The 23,279-nt window shown below is 31.1% G+C and overlaps 2 protein-coding genes across 4 annotated transcripts; one reads left to right on the top strand and one right to left on the bottom strand.

Moving 5' to 3' along the window:
- Positions 1–11,918: 11,918 nt before the first annotated feature.
- LOC105131911 (probable WRKY transcription factor 32) lies at positions 11,919–17,374 on the top strand. Of its 2 annotated transcripts, none has more exons than XM_011035106.1 (5): positions 11,919–12,497; positions 12,556–12,617; positions 13,438–14,138; positions 14,263–14,421; positions 16,728–17,374. In XM_011035106.1, the coding sequence occupies exons 1-5, from the start codon at positions 12,218–12,220 to the stop codon at positions 17,083–17,085; spliced, it is 1,560 nt and encodes a 519-aa protein (XP_011033408.1). In that variant the 5' UTR covers positions 11,919–12,217; the 3' UTR covers positions 17,086–17,374. The 2 variants fall into 2 exon arrangements, with proteins under 2 accessions (XP_011033408.1, XP_011033409.1); XM_011035107.1 differs by having other exon boundaries at positions 11,920–12,497; positions 12,568–12,617.
- A 1,416-nt stretch (positions 17,375–18,790) lies between these two features.
- On the bottom strand, positions 18,791–23,279 carry LOC105131909 (uncharacterized). Of its 2 annotated transcripts, XM_011035105.1 has the most exons (6): positions 23,018–23,279; positions 21,919–22,885; positions 20,587–20,644; positions 20,392–20,475; positions 20,097–20,238; positions 18,791–19,439 (listed from the first exon to the last, which is right to left on the bottom strand). In XM_011035105.1, the coding sequence occupies exons 2-6, from the start codon at positions 22,415–22,417 to the stop codon at positions 19,077–19,079; spliced, it is 1,146 nt and encodes a 381-aa protein (XP_011033407.1). In that variant the 5' UTR covers positions 22,418–22,885; positions 23,018–23,279; the 3' UTR covers positions 18,791–19,076. The 2 variants fall into 2 exon arrangements, with proteins under 2 accessions (XP_011033407.1, XP_011033406.1); XM_011035104.1 differs by having other exon boundaries at positions 21,919–23,279.

Raw genomic sequence — 23,279 nt, 5'->3', positions numbered from 1 at the left:
CAAGACTTGATTCTTGGAGTGCCAACAATAATATAGGCAACACTTCAAATGACTTCTCTTATGACTTATAACATTTTTTTTCCTTGAATGCTCCTTCAAATGACTTCTCTTATGACTTATAACGTTTTTTTTCTTAAATTTTTATTATTATCATAAAAATGTTAGCACTCACAAGAGTCAAAACAGTCGATGCAACAAATTTTACAACATCTTGATTGTGGTTTTTTTTTATCTATAAATGCAATAGTACATGTGTGACGACCTTCTAACTTTGTTATCTTATTGAGATCCAACCTTTTATGATACACCCAAGCAAGTACCATTAACATTCAAAAACTTAGATATATTATCATTGCATAAAAGTTATTTTCAAATGTTGAAATTAATATTAAAGTAAATTTAAATGCATAACTTTATTTATTAAATCATTCTTAATGCTAAAAGTTTGTTTATCTGCCAAATCAGCATTACCTTTAGAATTTCTATAAGTAAAAGCCAAATCATTACAAACCATGACATTAGCTCTAGTACCATTCTCGGATTCAGGAGTAGGAGGTCTCATCATCATAATCATTTAATATATCAACCAAGCCAAATATATCCTCATCTTCATTTTCATTAAGTTCAAAGGAGTCATACCTACATTGATCATCGTATACATTCATAAACATACTTTGATCACCTTTCTAAAAATTATCATAGGAGTTTAATCTACTCCTCATTGTCCTAAATAGAGTAAACTATCCAGATACAAATCTATCAAGCTCAATCCACTCTAAATGAACAATTCAATTATAGTCCCAAAACTCACATCACATGAAATCAAAATAGAAAAATATTGATGTTCCTCAACAAGAAACCTCCAAGTAATATCTACATCAACATCATTATAATTTCACTCAAATCCCTAACATGTAACTTGTTTAACATCTCCTGACATGCCTAAAATAACATTTAACAAGACATTGCTTTCGTCATTGTAAGTGATATTATTTTTTATATTAAGAATAACAGTACCATCATAATAACATAATATAAATATATTATAAGACATTATATATAACAAGAAAATCTATTTTGATTAATTGGATAAAATTCCTAAAGAAAAACCATTGCATCGATTGATATCTAATTTATCTAAACTAAATAACATCTCAAACTGTGAAAAACGCTAAATTCATCACAAACCCTAATTAATCAAATTTCTACATAATTAATATTACTTAAATGCTCAAATGTGTGAAATATACCTAATTGCATCAATTCATACCAAAGTTATCTTAATTCAAACAATGTGAAATATACCTAATTGCATCAATTCATGCCAAAGTTATCTTAATTCAAACAAAATCCTCAACTATGGTAATTAATCATTAAATTCATCTCAAATCCTAATTTATCAAATTTATATATAATTGATGTTAGTTAGATGCGCAGTAGCATGAAATCATACCTAATTGTATCAATACACATCTAATTTATATCAATTCAAATAAAATCCTCAATTATGGTAATTAATTCTGAAATTCAATGTAAACCCTAATTGATCTAATTTATACTAATTGGTGTTATTTACATAATCAATTGCATGCAATCATGCTTAATTACAACAATTCAAACCTAATTAATCTTAATTCAAACAAACCCTAATATATCAAACTCAACTCTAAACAATAATCAAATCTAAATTAAATTAATCACAAATTAACAATGAAACCTATAAAATTAAGAGTAATATAGGGTGTTTACCTTGATTTGTCAAGGACTAAAATACTAGAAGTAATTTTTTATGAAAATATACTGAGGTAAGGCTTAAAGATAAAAAAAAGAAAAGAAAAGAAAGAAAAAAACATTATATAAATGTAATAAGAGAAGAGAAGTCAAATCACATAGGTGAGGAGAAAAAGTACTTCTTTGGAAGAGGTTGGAGGATGGTGGATTTGTAGTGAGGGGATAACAAGTCAAAACCATGATATTTTAAAAAATTGTATTTCTCATCAACGATAATTTTAAAAGTAGTTGGTGTGAACCCCAACATATTTAAAATAAATATATTATTTCATCAAAAATTTTTATATATGTGTTATTTTAACAATTTATTTTTTAAGCATTGCTAATTTAAAAAAAATCTCACATGTGAAAAAAACTTAGGATAAAAATAAAATTTTCTATCTCAAGTTTTAAGTTAACCAATAGTTTTATTATTATTAATTTTTTCGATAAAGTTGAACCTCCAATTTCCAAGTTAAAATTAACTTGAGTCCCTTCATTTATGTAATACGGGTCTTATACGTATTGTCATTTGTAAGGAATACACACAAATAAGTGGACCGACGGACTGAAGTACTGAAAAACCAAGATAAGTGATTTGATTCAATAAAAAAAATAAAATGAAGTGGAGGACTTATTTTTTTTTTAAATAAAATCTTACAACTTGAGGAATCATATCTGAAAGCATGTGAATTAGACATCCGGACCCACTAATTATAATGGGCTCAACAGAGGGCACGATGGGGAGGGACAAATCAACGAAATGATTTGACTGGTCGGTGAGGCACTAATTAACCTGCAAAACTCCAAGACAAAAAGGTTGTCTTCTAGCTCAGGTCTATTTCCTGACCTCGGAGTGGTGATCCTGCTTATAATGGCTGGCTGGTGGAAAGATGTAGACATGGAGTTGTTGTTGTCTGGACTTCGGGCTCTGGATCTCATGGTGGCCGGTGAAGAGAAAGTTCCTGACTTCAGTGTAGTGAACATACTTACCTAGCATCAGGCTTTGTGTCCAAGTTTAGTTGCCATGCCCAAGCCCAAAACTAGTTTTCAAATGCCATTAATAACCAGAAAAAAAAAATATTAAACCAATAAAAAAATAATTTAAAAAAATATTGATAAATCACTATCATCACAGCAGGTCAAGACTCATTTTGAAAATCGATGTAAATTAAAAAAATAAATGATCGCGGTATCATCCTTAATCGAAGTAAATTATATTTTTTAAAAATTTAATTTTTATTAAAAATTATTTTTTATATGTTTTAATGTTTTAATATACTATACACTACAAAAAATTGCATGACAATACATAAAAATCTATATGTGTCAATGAAGCAATGACCTAGAAAACAAGATAAATAAAACATTATAAATATGTTTATATTTAATTAATTAATTTAATTTAATTAAAAAATAAAATTTATTTTTAAAAATATTAAATTTAACAAAAAATGATAAATAAAAAAACATAAGAGAATTTATATTATTTTTTAAAATAGTGAGAAATCCTATAAAAAACAAAAAATAATAACAATAGAACATAATACCCAATTAAATAAATGTTGTCAGCTCAACGAAGAAGCTTAATTTTCATCAATTTAATGTTAAATGATGAAATAAAAAATATATATTTAAAAATTTATCAAAATAAAAAAATAACAATTGAAAGAATAAAGGTAAAATTTAATAGGAAAAAAACTTAAAAGCAATGAAATGATAAAAAAAATTAATTTTAAAAATTATCTCAAATAAAATAAATAGCAATAAAAAATAGGGATTAAATCTAATAAATAAAAAATTAAAAAATAATAAAATTAAAAAATATTAAATTTATAAATTATTTTAAATAAAATAAAAAAATTAAATATAAAAATTAAATTGAAAAACTGGTGTTAAAATTTAAAGTGTAAGATATGAAAATCTTAAGAGATGAGAGAGAGAGAGAGAGAGAAAAAAGTTACAAATCTTAAGAGATGAGAGAGAGAGAGAGAAAAAAGTTATTGTAACCAAACTGGAGGTAAGTAAACAACGTGCGCTGTCTAGAAAGAGAGGGTCCATCGAGACAATACACGTGTTGTCTATCCAAGGAGGAAGGATCAGCTGAGAAGATTTCAATCACATCATATAAGGTCTTCTTTGACCATCAAATTAGTCGGTTTGAGGTGTGATCTCCATAACGTTACAAAGGGCAGCGCCCAAACCATTCCTGGCTTTACAAATCGCAATCCACTGTATACGCCGCTTAGAAATGGTGAGGTAGCATGTGCTCTAGCGCGTGCAATTCTACCTTGCTAGAGCATATGCTTAGATTTCAATAGAGGAGACTTTTTATCAGCTTCAGGGGGCGGCCATTAGAGAGTGAGAAATCTCAGCTTCAATGTAAAATAAAATAATAATTATAAAGTAATAATCATATTTTATCAAAATAAATGAATCAATCCCTCTCGTACGATGAAATTACTTTACACCTCATTGATCGTAGTTGACCATCGTTTACATAGTGCATAATGGTATTTCTTTATAAGATGTCTGTCTCTCTTTTTTCAAAATATCTCATCTCTCAAGATTCTGAAGATCTTTGTTTACTTTAATGGTGGTGGTGATGATGTTCAACGACAAAAACGACGCCTCTCATGGCTTACGTGTGTATGTATTATGGAAGTATGAAACATATAAAGACAAGGAGTAAAATGAAAGCAAATTTTGTTTTATCAGCATGATTATTTTTAACCTATTGGTTGGTGTAATGTCGATATTGAAAGTGGATTGAAGTTGAGTTTTATTTTTATTTTTTTTATTATTTTGTTGTATATAAAGATTTCACTTGAAATTATGAGCATTTTGATAAGAACTCCATCTACTTTAATGTTAGGTTTTGTGGGGGAAAAGCCTCGTGTTGCTAATTTGCTAGCTTAAAGTGGTGGTTTGTGGCGTCTTATGGCTTGTATATTTTACTAGCTCTGTGGAGCTGGACTGTTTTATTTTTTAGAAAATGATGTTCATGTATCAAGAAAAATAAAATAAATTTGCAGATAAAAAAGCAATAACGATAAATAATTTATTTTTTTAAAAAAATAATTATGATAACTTGAAAAAAATATTTAAAAAAAAAACGATATAATTCAATTCACAACCTGTTAAATACGACAAGATAAAATAGAGTAAAAAATAGACCTAAAATAATTGATTTATGTTAACCCGAATTTGCAGGAAAAACTTGTAACCCTAGTAATCAAGATCAAGCTAACCTGAGATATCTCGTCAAACCCGCAACCTAGATCATGAAATCAGAATAACCCAATAGATAAAATAAAAAAAAAATTATAAAGCCAATTTAAAATTAAATTGTCAACCCATGTTAATTTTTCAAGTTTATGACCTGAGTCATTAGATCTGAAGTACTTTATTAGAAACAAATCATAAAATTTAATTTTCAATCAATTAAATATTGAAGGATAAAATTTTAAAAAATCATTCAAAACAAAAAATATGGATTAAAAAAATGAGAATCAAAATTAATATAAAAAATAATAACAATTTTTTGATTGAAGGGTGAATTTGAAAAGAAAAACAACTTTAACAAAAGAAAAAAAAAAGGATGAGGACCAAATTGATAAAAATAATATATCATAAATTTAGATTGATAGATAAAATTAAAAATAAATAATTCTTTTACAAAAAAGATCAAGAAAAACTAGAAAATTAAAATAATGGGGATCAAATTGAAGAAATAATACTATAAATTTAGATATTATTTGAATTTAGATTGAATTTGTTAATAAATAATGTGTCTTGTAAAAATATCTTAATCCTCTTAATAATTAGTTTTAAGATTACCATAAATTTGGATATTATTTGAATTTGATAATGAATAATGTGTCTGGTAAAAGTAAAAATATCGATTTGATAATGAATAATGTGTCTGGTAAAAATATCTTAATCCTTTTAATAATTAGTTTTAAGATTTTTGGTGTAAAGAGTAAATTTACTATTATATTGTTTATATGAATATTATTTTTTAGTGAGTAAATAATATTTTTTTCAAAGTTTTTTAGTTTTGTTTAATGGTTGTTTGACAAAAAAAAAAAAGTAATGAGAAAGAAAAAGAATGAAAGGAGAAATTTATTGTGAGTTTTATTATTTCTAACTTGCTAGTTGGTGCAATGGTGATGTTGTGATTGGCTTGAAATTAAATTTTATTTGTTTATGTTGATTTTGCTGTATTTGAGAATTTAACAACAAAAAAAAGGCATTTTAAGAATCAAAACACTAAATTTGTGATAGCTCGTAACTTCATTTACGAGAAATCTCGAAGAACTAAGCTCCTAATCTACATAAAATTACAAGTATTATTAAATTATTTTTCATACTAGGGGAATTAATTAATTCATAAAGACTAATAATTTACAAAGAGTCCGGCTAATGGGTGTTCTTAGGACACTGGTTAAAAATCATTTACAATTTCTTTTTTGTTATGTTTATTGTAAACACTTCAAAATATTACTATGTGAAATATTACTTATTTAATGTCTTTAATTAATATTATTGATTTTGATTCCCTTTTAACAAAAATCAATAATAAATTGAATTTAATAAATACACTTAAAATATCAAATAATACTCAATAAGTTTTTCCATGTACAAATACCTCTATCTAAATTTATAGTATTCAAATTAGATTATTTTGATCATTTTTTAATATAAAAAAATATAGGTGTTGCTAATATATTTACCAGAGAAAAATTTAACTATATAGAAATTGATTCAATATGACTCGATCATCTTAGCGGATCTAAAAACAACTTAAATGACAAATAAAAATATAGTTAGACTCAAAATAAATATTTAAAATGAGATTTTTTTAATAAACATTAAGATGACAACATATTAGATTGATTCGGGTTAACCCGTCAATCCGCATACCAAGTCATGAGATCTTGATAATCCAATAAAAACCAAATCAAAACAATTACAAAGCTCAATTTCCAATAAACTCAATGTTGAAAGATGAAACTAGAAAAAAATTAATTAGAAAAAGGATCCAAAAAATAATTTGAGTTAACTTAGGTTAACTAATCAAACCCATGTCCCGGGTTATGAGCTCGAGTCCAACCACTATAAAGCAAATTAAAAAAAAAATACAAAAAATAACTTAAGTCAACTATGATTAACCTATTAAATTTGAGATTCAAGTCATGATTGGAGAAAACATCATAGAAAGCAAACTAAATCAAATCATAAAATCTTATTCCAAGTCAATATAATATTGAAGGATGAAACTAAGAAGAAAAAAAATTTAGAAAAAAAAAGAAAAAAACTCTAGTCAACCGAATTAACTCGTCAAACTTGTAGTTTGGATTATGATTCTAAGATAACTTTATAAAAAGTAAATTAAAAAAATTATTAAATTCAATCCCCAGAAAATCTAATATTAAAGAATTAAATTAAATTGAATTTTTTTAAAAAAAAAACACATATTAGAAAAACAAGAAGGAAGAAAACGTTAGTCTAGTGAATAATATAATGTGAAGAGAGGTATAGTAAAAGCCTCTTCATCGTTAGTTTTTCGTTAATGCTGACAAAGTAAGAACTAGCCATCAGTAAAAAGTAAATTCAACTTGTTTGTATAGGTTACTAAATAGGTGGTCTGTATTATGTCTTATATTAGGTTAGACTTTTCATAACATAAAAAGGTATGATAATATTTTTAAATGAGCAAGAAAAATATAAGACTCCAGTAATTGATTTAAATAGATTCAATAATTTTTATTAATTTAATAATATGATTTTTAAAAAAACAATCAACAACAAAAACCCCCCAAAAAACGCCAATAACCAATAAAACAATAATTGTTTATTACTATTATGAAAATATACCCTTTCGGTACTCTTAAAAGTCTTAGCGATCTTATTTTATAATAAATAAAAAATTAAATGAGAATAAAATATCATAATAAAGTGGAAAATAAAAAAATCTAAAGCTTTGACTACCAACAAATCAAATGATGGAGGATGAACTATAATAAGTACTAAAACATGTATTTTATTAAGATTTTATATTATTATATTTTACTTAAATTGTCATTAAATCCCTTAATTTAAATATATTTTATAATAACAAGTCTAATAATACAAGATATTTTTAATTTATAAATACTAATTTTAAATGCACGTTTGTAAAATAATTCCATTCTTTTAGATTTGAACTAATTTTAAATGCACGTTTGTAAAATAAATATGCCTCATAATTCAAAAGATTGATTGATATATTTAATTCTTAAAATTAAGGTTTATATGAAGAGATAAAAAGAAGGTTAGGCTTAGAGAAGAAGTCATAGTTGAGTTAATTTTATTCAAATTGAAACATCATTTAATTTTTAGGTTATAATTGAAGTTATCAATCTTGGATTCATGTGTGGTTTAACTTGATGGAAAGCTAAGATGTAGGATTAAAATATTCATGTGAAACTTAGGACTCAATACTGTCATTTTTAAGTTCAAATTTTAGCAATAAAAAAGAAGTTTGAATTTATCATGCAACTTAAACACTGTTCGGTATTTACCTCATATCTTGAATTCTAGAATCCCAAATAATTCCATTCTTTTAGATTTGGAAATTCGAGACAATTATCTATAACTTTTATTGAGACCATCTGTTCAAATTAATATATTTTCAGTGATTTTTTATCCAACCACCAAATCAATGGTTATTCACCAAATTAATAGTTACCCGTTATATCAATAGTTATAAGTTTTAGCTTATAAAAGAAAACATTTACAATACATTTATACATCTTGGTTTTTATATCTATATCCATACTTTTGTTTTCTTTATTTGAATTTTTTATGATATTTAAGTTTTATTTTATGCTATATTCTCATTAATCTATTGTTTATACTTATTATTTTCTTTATTATACTTAGTTAATTTAAAACATATCTATATTCTTATCTTATTTATTTATATTTTTCTTCATAATCATGTTTATTTTTGTCAATGTGAAAAAGGTTACACTAATGATGTAAGAATAAGTACACAAACTCAATATGGACTTTAAGTTTCAATTCAAGAAAGTTTGTTGTTAACATGTATTGTAGTTGTTATCTTAATCAATCTTAATACCTTTTTTTGTTAAATGGTGAGTCTTGATTCATAGTGTATAATTCTTATTATAACAAATACTTAATTATTTCATAGATAGCAAGTAAAACCGACGCCTATGCTACGAAACGATCTTGATTTCTTATTGATATAAGTTAGCACCATGAATACTTGACAATATTTACAAGTGTTGGCGTCACTCAAATAAAGTAATTAAAAATAATTAATATGATCATATTAATAACTTAAAATGAATCATTAATGATAAATCATTTGATTGAAACCTTCTTTGTATGTGATTTTTAGTTAAGTAATAGAAAGAGGTTGAACCATACTTAATTGAAATACCATTAGTGAATCATCTAAACAATTATTGTATTTTTATTAAATCTTTATATTAATATCACATCTTTTAGATCTTTTTAACTCTATCTCTTTTATTATTTATGGTTTTGTATCTTTAACCTCTCAATGAATTGACCCTGGTCTTTTTAGATTAATTATTACTTTGACTCCCTTGTATTTCAGAAAAGACATCAATTATTTGATCATGTTAAATTTTTTTTTTAAAAAGGATAGAAAAGACATCAATTATTTGATCATGTTAATTTTTTTTTTTAAAGGATAAAAAAACCTTACTTGAGTCAATATGTCGAACTCGTGGTTTGGTCATGAGATCAGGATAATCCTATATAGAAAAGAATGTAATGGAATAATAGAGGTCAACTCTTAATGAGATTAAATGATGAAAGAAAAAATTAATAAAAAAATCAATTAAAAAAATATTAAAACATAAAACCAAGCCAACCTTGGTTAACTCGATAAACCCGCGACCTAGGATATGAGATCGAGATAACCACATAGAAAGAAAAGCAAAAAAATCCATGAAGCTCAAGGTCCAATAACTTAATGTTGAATGATGAAATTGAGAAAAATCAAATGATAAAAATAAATGTTAAAAAAACCTGATTCAACTAAGGTTAACCCAATAAACCTACGACCCGAGATATGAGACAATGATAACTTCATAAAAAGAAAAACATAAAAAAATTACAAAACTTAAAACCAAATAATTTAAATTTAAATAATGAAATTGAAAAATAATTAATTTTAAAAAAGGACATAAAAAATACTGGAGTTAAATTGGCTAATCTTCAAAACCAATGACCCGAGTCTTAAGATTAGAATTACCCAATAGAAGGCTAACATTGAAAAATCACTGAGCAAAATTCATAATCATAAAAAAAACAAATAAAAATCAAAATAATAAGAACCAAACCTAGCATAAAAACTAAATGAAAGAAAACAATGAGGGACTAAATTGAAAATTAAGAAAAGGATAAAAAAAATATAAACCAAAAGAATAATTATCAAAATTGGATACAAAAATTAAATGAAATAAAATGATGAGGAATGAAATTGAAAAAAAAAAAAAAAAAAGATAAAAAAACAATTAAAATAATGAAGACCAGATTGTATACAAAATTTAAATGAGATAAAAAACCTAGGGATGAAATTTCAAACAAATAAACTTAAAAAAAAATACAAGCAAAACAAATAATAATTAAAAGAATATGGTCTAAATTTGATATAAATATAAATTAAAGGACATAATTGATTTTTAAAAGGGTTGGCAAGAAATTTATGGTTAAGATAGAAAAGAGAGAGGAAAAAAAAAAGAAAAAAAGTTCATTAAAACTCGATTATAGCTCTGCCATGAACACACATCACTTCATCGTAAATAGGACAACGTGTCACGTCCAAAGCTATCTTGGATTGCAAATTTTAACTACCGAGAGATGCCACATGTACCATCTAAAGTGTTGAGCACTTCTAATTTTATAATGCGTGTGTTACATGTGCTAACCATTTTTATTCTTTGATTATTTTTATATATGTCCAAAGACTTAATTAACTCTCATTTAAATAGGTTATTATGAAAAAAAAATTGCTTGAAAAAGACTCAAGTACCCTTAATTGTAAGTTTTATTCCTTTTGTTTTCAAGAGCAATGAGGCCATTTTATCATATAGTCAAAGTGTTAAGAGACCGAAAAACCCTTCTTTCTATAAGTGTCTGGGATAATCGGAGTTTTACTTGCTCACCTGGACCCATAAAATACGCTTTTTAGGGGGTGAAGTTTCTTCAAATAAAAAAAGATATGTGATTCATAAGATATTTAAAATAGAAAAAAATTTGTTTCCAATCAATACAATAACGACGAATGAATCCCATTAAAACCCTTTCTACACTTAAGACCAAGTTGTGTGATTTTTTTTACAATGATAAAATAGTAATTTGATTATTATAATTCATACTAAACCTGTGAGTTTCACTACCACTTAATTAAAAAAAATAAATATCAATAAAATAATTATTAATGCTTAAAATCAATTTATACCTTACTTTTTAGGCATAGCATTTATTATAATAAATTAAAAATGTTGCTATGTAAAATAACACTTATTCAATATGTATAATTTATTATTATTATTATTATTATTATCCAATAATAAATGAATTTGAATGATTACCCAAATTGTAATAGTTATTTTTTATCGATTACCCAAATTGTAATAGTTATTTTTTACCATATATATATTAAAAAAAAAACCTCCGTTTTCCATATATATATATGTATATATTAAAAAAAAACCTCCGTTTTCCTTTTAGCACTTCATGAAAAAGCAATTGATGTTTCAACAAGATCTTACATGTTTGTTGCAAATATTTTCCAAAAAACTAGAATGTCTCATGTTGTCGGAGTACCATCATGCTTCCTGCATTCCAGCCAACACATGTGATATTTCTTCTCTTCCTCCACCATTAATGAATGTACCACCGCATGCCAAGTTCCTATCATTATTTAAAAGCAATCATACTTCTTTCTCATCTGGTCCGTCCATCTTATTGATTCCCCATGTCCCAAGCTTCCTCTTAGTCAAAAATTCAATTCAATTCAATTCAAATAATAATAATAATAATAATAAATACATATCCTTGAGATGTTTGCTAGTGTCCACCGTATCCTATAATTTATAATTTACTCCTGACTGTGTGCGTGTAGGATTAAGATGCGAGACGAAAAACGGCCACCTGCGCCGTTAAGCGAACCCACGAGTCACGATTACCTAAACAAACGGAGAAATGAACGGCGTTGGTTCCCAACACTCACGTCACGTACTCAAAAAACCACGAGTCAATTCTAGTCAAAGACACAGATACCCTCACTGGAAAAGCAAAGCATAGCATCTAAAAAGCCGATTAATCGGTTTCGGTTTTCCATTTCGGTACAGTGTATAAAGGGCTGTTGTAACTGTTCTCGAACTTTACTCAAGTGGCCATGGCAGAGAGTGAGAGCTTCGAAGCTCTCGAAGTACAAAATAATGAACAGAAACGACAAGGAAATGAACAAAACAACGGTAATTTTGTAGAAGAAGAGGAACTAGAAGGCGATTGTATTGGGGAGGAGGAGGAGAGTCAACTCAGTGAGTTGCAGCAACTTGTCGAGTTGCCTAGTTCGCAGGTGGAGGAGGAGATGAGGGAGGGGCAAGTGGAAACCCTAACGGGGGTGCCGTCTTCTTCCACGGCGATACTATCGAAGGAGAATGATCAGCATGTAGGTAGGTTTCTTCTTTATTTATTTTTTTTTGTTTGTGTTTTTTTTTTGAATTTCTGTAGATGATCTGGCAGGTTTGAAAGGAAATTCAGCATTGAAAACGCACGTGGAACCTGAATTCAAGGTAGGCGCGCAAGATAATTTATTTATTTATTCCCCTTTCTTTTGTGATCATTTTTTTAACAATTTGTGATACTTTAATTATTTCTATATGCATGTAACTAACGCGTAGTCTTCAAAATTTATCTGTATAAATAGAATTTTTTGAGAACTGGTGTGTAATTTGTTGTTACTGATGGAAAGTTTTAGTTCTAGGATTTAAGGAGATGATGAAGTAATTTGTTCTGAGGGTTTAGGTTTTATCACTAAAAGTTATTGATTGTCAGTGAAAACTTTTAAAACCGGAAGGAGAGACTCAACTTAAGCATCAATAAGGAAATTTCAATGATTTTGATTTTGAGTATAACCTGGAAGTTAATATGCCATTGACAGAGAGTTTGATTTCTGGGTCTTGTGGTTGTCTCTGAAATCAGAAGGGGTGAAGATTTTGTCAGTTAGTAAATTCTGTGATGAATTTCAACTTGGTTTCTGACCCGAGTGATCAGAACCAACACTCTCAATGTGACATACAAATTTCTTTGTTTCACATTACTCGGTAGTTTTCTTTTTAATGTTTTTGCCTGCTGGCAAGGTTTAGAACAACTTTTAAATGTGTTGGATCATATATAAAACAATGTTTCTGAGGCATGGCCCAACCTCACAAATCACAATAAGTCAGTGAGAGCACTTATGCCTTTCCTCAAATTTCTCGATGTACACTCTAGTGAACTTCCCATTTGCATGAACATTAGATCATATTCACAAACTTTTACCTGCTTAGTACAATTTAAGTCTGTCAAATCTATGATTTTTTTAGTTGTGCATTTTCTTTCTTTTTTTCATAGGAGCAAGTAGGGTTGTCGCAACAGGAAGTTCTGGGAAGCGTAACAGCCCAGAGCGCTAAATCCCAGACCCAAAATCAGCTTCCACCTTCTGCATGCCCAACTTCCTCGTCAGAACTATCACTAACTTCTGTTACACAACCTATACCATCTGCTCCAAGTCCAACTCCACCAGAAAAAAGATTGTCTCCCCCAGAGGTTAAGAATGCATGTATACCAGAAGCAGGGCACCAAAGTTCTGCCAAGCTTAAGGCTCTCCATGTTCCTGTAGCAAGGACATCAATTCCAGATGGGTACAACTGGCGGAAATATGGTCAGAAGCAAGTGAAGAGTCCTAAAGGTTCTCGAAGTTATTACAAGTGTACTTATTCTGACTGCTGTGCTAAAAAGATCGAATGTTCTGATCACTCAGGCCGTGTGATAGAGATTGTTAATAAAGGAATGCACAGTCATCCACCTCGGAAGAATAACAGCACTAGGGAAAGTAGGAGTGGATTATCTGTTGGGCCTATTTTGCAGACTACTGTGACTGAGCGTACTGTCAGAATGCTCAAGGATTCAGAACCAGTCACATTGTCAATGGAACCTGCACAAGAAACACTGACAGTTTCTGAAAGAAAACGACAGAGTTCAAGCAGCTCAGATGAGAACAAGGAAACTCAAAACAAAGAGGAGGATGTAGGTGAACCTGAGCCAAAACGAAGGCAAGTTTTCCCATCAATTTGGTTTCCACAAATTTTATTTCTTAGTGATGTTAGCACTTCTCACTGTTCTTCTGTAAAGCACTGTTGGAGATTTAATATTTTTTTTTTGCTCATTTCTGACCAGATTGAAGAAGGGAAACTTAGAGTGTTCAAAGGCTGTTTTAAAACCTGGAAAAAAAACTAAATTTGTCGTGCATGCAGCAGGTGACATGGGGATCTCAGGTGATGGATATAGATGGCGGAAGTATGGACAGAAGATGGTGAAGGGAAATCCCCATCCCAGGTTCATGTTTATTTCTTGTTTTTTCTGTGTATTTGTAACAATTTTGATTTAATAAATCAATAAGATATCATTTGACAATGGTACATAAAATACAGTATGATTTTGAATTGCAAAGTTTCAGTTTGTTATCTGTTCTTATAAAATGCAGTGTGGTTTTGATTTGCAAAGTTTTAGTTTGTTGTCTGTTTTTGTTTTTTGCAATGCTCACACTATTAGCTGCTCGGTTGGTTTGATTACATGTTGAACCTTGATAATATCCTTGTTCTTAGCTATCAGACATTTTCATGGACAACATGTGGAAAATTCTAGATGGCATATATGTTGAAGTGCTTTTAGGTTTGGCTGGAGTGAAATTATTTTCCAACCTATAAATGACTAAAGCACTTATGGCCTATAGGGTGTTTCTCATAAAATCATGTTCTCTAGATCTGTATCCGTGCTAGTTACTCCTTGTAACATGACTGGAGCACTTATAATACCAAACAACCAAATGAAGTTGGTAGGGTGTTTTCCGCATTTATTTCAATATAGTTGTAAATAAGGAATTTGGGATTTGTGTTATCTTCTGCATCCCTGCCACCCTGATGGATATCATTGTGCAAATGACATGTTGAGACAGTGCAGTGATTGCCTCTTAAGTTTTGGTGATTCTCTTGCTTCTTCCTTTTTTCTTCCTTTTCTTTTCTCAATGGGGTAGGAGGAACGAGCACTAGGGAGCCTGAAGTTTGCTGGAACTTGAGGATTGGAAGTAGCTTGAGGTCTCTCTCTTGATTATCTGCTGAGTAAAGGGCAGTGGAACTGTATTATGAGCCACTTTCAAATGATAAATTTTGAGGTGAGCTTGATTATTTTCAGGAGCTTGAGGGGGGGGTTGCTTGAAAAGAGAGGGATAAAATTTGATATGTGTTTTTGAAGGTGTGCCTTGTGTGAACAGCTGTTTTTCTGAATTCTGATTGTGGATAGTCAGATGAAGGTATGGCAGACTCTCATGAGGCACTGCTGTTAGTGTAAAGCGGTGGTGACTTGGTTCATTTGGTACTGTCATAATGATAGGCCATCAGAGCTCTGAAAGCTCGGCTTCCTTTTGTGGAGATTGCTAAGATTTGTGCTTTACCTATTCCAGAGGTGGCATGAAAGCTTCAGATGGAACAGTATTCTAATACGGGTAAATTACAATAACCCACCTAGGTATCATGAAATTACACGAACCACCCAAATGTTTGAAGATATGACAGAAACTCCTTATTATACCCAAAATGCCCTTAGTTACTATTTAGAAAAACCAATAGTTGAGGTAAAGGAGTAACTAATGCTTGATGATTCAAAGGGGTGGAGTTGACTTATTCATATTCATGCACTTATGTTTGCACCGTGTATTGTTCCATTTTGTGCAGGTATGTCACTGTTTTCATACTTTGTAAGCACATTCATTCTTGGAAGAAAAAAACTTGGATGTATTTCAGCCCACTCAATCCGATCTTTACAAGATGATAGCATCTTTAGCGTGCTCAAATAACAACTCTATAAGAACCTTAGGGTTTTTGGTCAATGCATGTGGTCTCAGCTATCATTTCATGTAAATGCTAGAGGCGCTTTGTATTGAACTGTTCCAAGAGTCTCAGTTCAGAAAACTCTGAGGGTACTTATTTTTAGTTCAAAATAGATGGTATTTCATATTTGGAAGAATAAAAAAAACCTAATACCTATTCTGGCAACTGAGGTCATTTCAGTGCCATGGTTGTTTCTATGAGAAAATTCAAGCACCAATGTTTCTATGAGAAAATTCAAGCACTAATCTTGCACGTTGACTCAAGTTGGTTTATCAATCAATAACCAGACCAGGACTTGTATACTTGATGGGATTGAGGTTTAACTCTTAACCCCACAACTGCATGTCTTGCAAAGCATGCCATGTGAGTGACTTGTAAAGTAGGGAAACTGCCAGATAGAAACTGGTCCTGTGCTTACTTCCTCTAGATCGTCACTTGTCTATGCCTATTGATATACTTTTGAGTTAGATCCCTGAAAACCACCTTGCTGCACGGGCTTTACAACATTGCTTTTGCATGCGATATCTGTCCCTCTATTTAAATGACTCTTTAGAGCCAATGATTTAAACTCTGTGATCAAGGATTTTTATTGAATCTCGACCTCATTAAATTGAGGGAGTGACTTCCAGAATAATAACCAGCTCAAAAGCCTTACATGATGCATTTCCTTCGGCAATCCGAGTTGTAACTTCAAAATATAAACTGGCTCCTGTATTGAATCATGCTTCTGATTTGTTGCTTGAATGAATTTTACAGGAACTATTATCGATGCACTTCTGCTGGATGTCCTGTCCGAAAGCACATTGAAACAGCAGTAGATAACACGAACGCTGTCATTATAACATATAAGGGAGTACATGACCATGACATGCCTGTACCAAAGAAGCGACATGGCCCACCAAGTGCTCCGCTTCCTGCTGCTGCTGCATCCTCGAGCAGCTTGCCACTTAAGAAAACAGATACATTGCAAAACCAAGTTGCTTCGACCCAGTGGTCGGTGGGCAAAGAAGGCGAATTAACTGGTGAAACCCTTGATCTCGGGGGTGAGAAGGAGGCGGCGATAGAATCAGCTCGGACGCTTCTGAGCATTGGGTTTGAAATCAAACCTTGCTGAAAAGCTGAAAAGATCCTTTCTGTCTAGGTTACAGTATAAAGATTACCAGTGGGCTGCCCTCATTTATATGAAAATCATGTAGCTTTCTTTCACTGTAAATTATCAGGTTTGAGGATGTCTTTTCTCTTTTTCTTCTTCAGTATTTCATCTGTATATTTGGTGTTGTACACCCTCCCGACTCTGAAACAGCCTAATAGTAGAGGAAAACGGAGAATTTGTTGGCATCCGCTTTTCCTTGTCTTGATTGAGACCCCTTTCAATATCTCCATATCTGCGAGCAGCTTTCTCATTTTTTCTGTGGTAGACATCGGATGCTCAAGACAGGTAGAAATTACTAGAAATTCAATATAATGAATTTTTTTTTTTTTTTGTTTAAGATCTGATAGAGGAGAGACTTTGTTTTGATGTACAAAAACTAGCCTGCAGATAGTCTGAAAGAAAACTGCATTTGTAGAAAAAATTGGACAGCTAATATCTGATGCTTGCAAAGAAGATGACTTCAGAATATACACATACAAGAGTGGAGGAGAACTTCAAGGATTTGCAAGAGCAGGCATCCATCAATTATGGTCTCAGTTCTCCTCCTCCCCAGATCGCTAGGATCATATAAAATGATTTGGGGCAAGGAAGATCTCCCAAGTCAGTGTATCCACCAGTCATTATTTTATTTTATTTTATTCAAATCCTGAAACATGCATACCCTACAAGCATGTCTTGCCCTAAGGGGACATCAAATTGTCTCCACTGATCAGCTGAGAGATTTGAGCTGTCACGCAAATTCTGAGGCTGTCCACCCGCAAGATCATGAGCATGAAGCAAGTGTTTGCGGTAGCTCTTTTAAAAAAAAAAATTATAAAAAATATTTGCAGTGAAGGTTGATTTGATAAGATATTTTTAGGTAAAATTATGATTGAAGTTTAGATGAATAAAAGATAATTTAATGTATTTAATTAAAAATATTTTTTAAATTAAGGTCAGTAATAAAATAATTATATATATATATATATATTAATATTGATGATTTTTTTATTAAAATATAGTAGATTTAATTATTATTATATTATAAAATAAATAATATTTTATAAAAATATATTATTATTGTTTCATTAAATTATTTGTAATTTCATCAACGTACAAAATTCATATAAAATTCATATGAAAAAGTTTTTAGTATTCATTGCTCTCTAAGTATACAATAATATCAGCTAAAAATTATTAGAAATGAAATTAAAAATATAATCAAATTCTATAAATATTATATTATCATGTGATCTTCTTTTATAAATATTATGCTATGATATAATTTTTTTATAATATAATTATATAGTATTATTAATATCAATGAATATATTTGGTAAAATCTCCACCTTTGTTTTCATGCTTCAAAGAACATTCTATCAACTTACATATGATTAAATACTTTATTCTAATTTTGTGGTTTTTAGTTGTATTATTATTGTTAATAGCCTCAATAAAAATACATTATTATGGATATTAACTTTCTATCATGCTCATACATGCATGAACGAAATATTAAAATTATAAGCAATCAATATATTTTGTATTGGTACCTTTTTTTTAATAAATAGAACTTGATTGTCGGATGTATGCAATCAATTACAACAACACAATTCTCCTACAAATTACGTTTCCTCTCTTTTTCACAGAAATGATAAATGGTAAACTCTGCTTCCTCATGTCCAAGTTGGGTTCAAAAGATGATTCAGATCACCGGCTATTTCAACTGTACAAAAAATCAACATTAATTTTTCAAGGCTCGCTCGAACAGGCCCCATCTACAGTCCATTCATCTGTTGATTTAATTCGTTTTTAGTAATCTACAATCTAGGAATCCGTAATATGCATTGGAATTCATTAAAATTTATACAAAAAAAAAAAAAAAACATATTCATTGCTGCCCGAAGAACAGCTGAGAATCAGTTACTAGGGTAAACTGCTGTCTGAACATGGTGTTCCAAGTGCCACCTCCATCATTCCGAGGAGAAACTCAATTCATCAATAGCTATGGATAGTTTGGATTCCATGATGTCATCGGTTTTCACATCTTCAGACTTGATGCCGTTTTCTTCTTTCCATTCTGCTGCATCTATACACTCCTGGAATCTGAAGCAGCTAATGAGGTGATCGTTTGTTACCCCGGCTACCTGCATGAACGAGTAGATGACTGTGGGCCCCACAGAGCGGAACCCTCTTCTTACAAGGTCCTTGCTTATCGCATCTGCTTTGGGAGTTTTCACAGGGACCTGTCGCGGATACCGGAATCTGCTAACTATAGGCTTGTAGTTCACAAAGCTCCAAATATACTTGTCAAAGGACCCAAACTCATCAATGACCTGGCATCAACAAAACCTGTAAAAAGTTAATTGCAAATGATAATCATGGCAAATACATGGAGCAAGTAATCATGGCTGACTTCATTAACAAAGTTAAAGGGGTTAATGACTGGAAGTCATCAAGTCAGATAAATCATTTGTAAGCTACCAACCAACCAAGCTGGCATCTTGAAGAAAAGGAATAATTAGGTTGCATGAGCAACTCTTGAGATAAGATAAAGTTAGGTCAAGCTGTTTGGTTGCAATAGTATAGTTTGTCCTATATGGTTCATGCAAATTGCAGGGGAACTCAGGACCACCACGCAACTACTTTTCACCAAACCAAACTGATCGAGTAATCATTAAGCTCACATTATGTGCCATTTAATACTTACAAAAATAAGAGAATATCATGAGCGGTCCCCATTACGACTGCACTGATCTAATTAAGGTAATCAGCACTAGGATATTGAAGCACAAAACGAGCTCTACCAGTTATGATTTTTAACACTCATCTAAACTCAGGGTAACGTCAAAAACCAGGATTAAATTTGGCTTTACTTGGATGGCCAGGCTACTCTTTCTATCTTCCACATATAAGCACAATTTACAGTGTCCTATGTAAACACATCTTTCTGCTATTCAGAATAAATCAATGCTTAAAAAATGAGAATCTACCTTGGATATTTGGCGAGCATTCTCAATGATAGCACGGAGCTTAAGCTCTGATAACAGGGAAGATGCAGTGCTTCCAGGTGCTATGATCTTCTTCTCGTTAAATTTTGAGACTGCAATTGGATCAAAATCTGCAAAAACTTCCCTGCAAATAAAAGTTTTTTATAAACTCTATCTAGCAATACAATTAAGATAAGGAGGAGACTGCAACTAAAAGGACAAATGATGCGGATGGTCAGAGTTCATTAATGAGCATGTTGGTTGCTGTAACATATAGGAACTTGAATAGGCGAAGTACCTAAACATGTGCCTTTTGCTTAGAATAGCAGGCCAGGTAAGTTCAGCCAAAGCACCTGAAAGGACAAGAAGCTCGAACAACTTCCTGCATGCGGACAAAAGTAGCAAACAAATAACAGTTAAAACAGACCATAATATCAGGAAAGACAGATCTTTTAACAAACAGACAGATGCGAACAATATTGCAATTAAATACCTGTCATCATGTACTGGGAGTCCCCATTCTTCATCATGGAAAGCGGTATAACATGGATCTGGTTTCGATATGAAAACCAGTCAGCAATTAAATCCAAAATAAGCATGGCTAAAGCATGTGGACAATGCTATATAGCAAATTGACATGCTTAAATAACACATGACACAACAATTCCTAAGAGACAATTATATGCTTTGATCATTACCTCCATCAAACATGAAATTGAATCCAGTCAATATTTACAAAAGGCAAGTGCACAATGTCTTTCATTTTTTTTTCACAGAAATGATACAAGAAAGCAATTTCAATTTACCAGACTTGTGCATTCCTTTCTAACACCAACATGAAACATTGGATGAGGCATATTATACAACAGCAAGGAAAAGAGAATGAAAAACTGCATAATTTCATTATTTAATCAAAATATGTACTCTTAAGACACGAAACTGAAAGCACAAACATACAGCAAGCATCCATGTTTGTGGAAAAAATTCCAAAAATCACGAAAAATATATGTTCCATATTATCTACTATTAAATAGTTATGGTTGAAAGGAAAAAAGCTTGCAAATCTAAACCAGACAGTCCAAGTCAATAAATCAGCATGATGGAAAGTAAAAATGACTACCTATGGAGCTATAGCCCGATAGTTGCATCAAATTCTTAAAATCTACTACAAAGAGCACTTAGCAAGCTTTACAAATTAGGAGTAGCATCAAATTATATTTGTTATATTAACACAACACTTGTTTAGAACAATCCATAAATAAATCAAGCCCAGTTTTCAGCTGGTTTAACTCAGTTCTTTAGCAATCATAATTGACCTCCAGTTAATAAAATGAGTTCAACTTGGTAATTGAACCAACTTTTATGAGGTTGATTCCAAGAAGAAATCACGGTTAACTGAATGTCTGAACCAAGTTTCAGAAACAACATTTGAGTGAAGCAGTGGAAAGCAGGGCGGCATCATCTATTCAACCAAAACCATCACATATCATAGAAATGTCTCGCCTTGCAATGCAACTCCATATAAGCACTACGAATAGCACTAACTATAGCACTTCCAAAATATGCTTCATTTTGGTGCTGGGAACTTAAAAGGTATGTAAAACAGAACTTCCAATATAAACTACCCAAACCTATTCCACATTCATAGCATTAAACTCAAACGAGATCTCTGGTAAATTTTTTATATGGTTCAGAAAGACAAACTGATAACAGTTAATATATACAGTTTGCAAGGCTCTGCATATTATCAGTGTCACAATTGAACTGTATCTTTCATAAAAAAAGGTGGGGGGGGGGGAATTAAATCAAAGAAGTGAGAACATACCAGTATTTGGTGTCACCCAGGCACAACTTTTCTTGGACTGTAAACCATCAGAAGAAGGTAGAGATTCTAAACCCCCATCAGAAACAACACTTCTTGGCTTTGAAACATACTGCTTCCTTCTAGTCCCTACATTATTTGACCGAATCAACCTCCCAGTAGATGCTCGGCTATGAAATGAATCAGTGGAAGCATCAGATGAACAAGAAGCATTTAGTGACAAATTCGAATGCAACAACTGTTCATGGCGGCGAAGCACTGAAGAAAAATTGCCAGAAAGTGATTTGGGGGACAAATTACCGACAGTGGGGACCGTAAGGACTTTCTTCTCTTCCCCTAATTTAACCTCCTCAGGCGATTTCCCATCCTTTCTTAATTGCTTTGAGGCAGGTTTCCGAGCACTCATCAATGGCCCTGCCTTAGTGTTTCCAGTAGGTCCTAACACAGGCCTGGCCTCAGAGTCAGCCACATTCAATGACCTCACTCTTGGAGCTCCTGACATTGTCCAAACCAACTTCAATTTGACACTGTTTTTCAAGAGATCTTCACCTTGTTCACCTCAAAGCCACCCGAGATTTCCAAATTTATCAAGCTTCTCTCAAATCCTCCTCAAATTAAACACAAGCACCAGAAACCCACCAAGAGAATTCACTAAGACCCCATTTTGCAAAATAACTGACTCTCCAACCAGCACAAAACGCTTAAATATCACAAACCCATTACAGCTATCCACCTCCAGTACCCTCATTCACCAGCCAAACCCTGAAGCTCCCAAAAAATATCTTACCTTTTCAACAAATTTACACTTCAACCACCACTAGGGCTCACTCCACTGAACCTCAAATAAAAACACAAAAATCCCTGAACTTTTTCCCTCAAATCAGCCCCAATTACTCACTTTTAAAAGCAACCCACTTCCAAACACACCAAAATAACTACAACTATTCATCAAAGACAGGATTTTTATACACTACAAGAAGAAAAAAATCACAGTAAACTACAAAAGGTCCTCCATTGTATATTCAAAATAAGCCTCGAAACACAATGATTCCATTCTGCATTGTTAAAAACGAGATGGAAAGAGAGAGAAAGGTACTGTTACCTCCTTAAAAAAGGTAAGGTTTTTAAACTGTGTCGTTTCAGTCAATCGAACACCGCCACATGGTAAATAAAGCTGACACATTTCTCTGCACTACTTGGAATTTTCATTTTCTTCCTTTTTTTGTTTTGTTTTTTCTTGAGAAAAATGGAAGGGAAAATTGCAGAGAAAATGTGATCTATTATGGAAGAGAATTGAATTCTCTCTATTTCTAGAGATCGAAAGAGAGAGCGAATGAGTGAGAGGGAGAAAGAGAAGATTGGGG

This window comes from Populus euphratica, unplaced genomic scaffold (assembly GCF_000495115.2).
Source record: "Populus euphratica unplaced genomic scaffold, PopEup_1.0 scaffold73.1, whole genome shotgun sequence".
Lineage (NCBI taxonomy): Eukaryota > Viridiplantae > Streptophyta > Magnoliopsida > Malpighiales > Salicaceae > Populus > Populus euphratica.
This window is presented reverse-complemented; position numbering and strand designations above follow the sequence as displayed.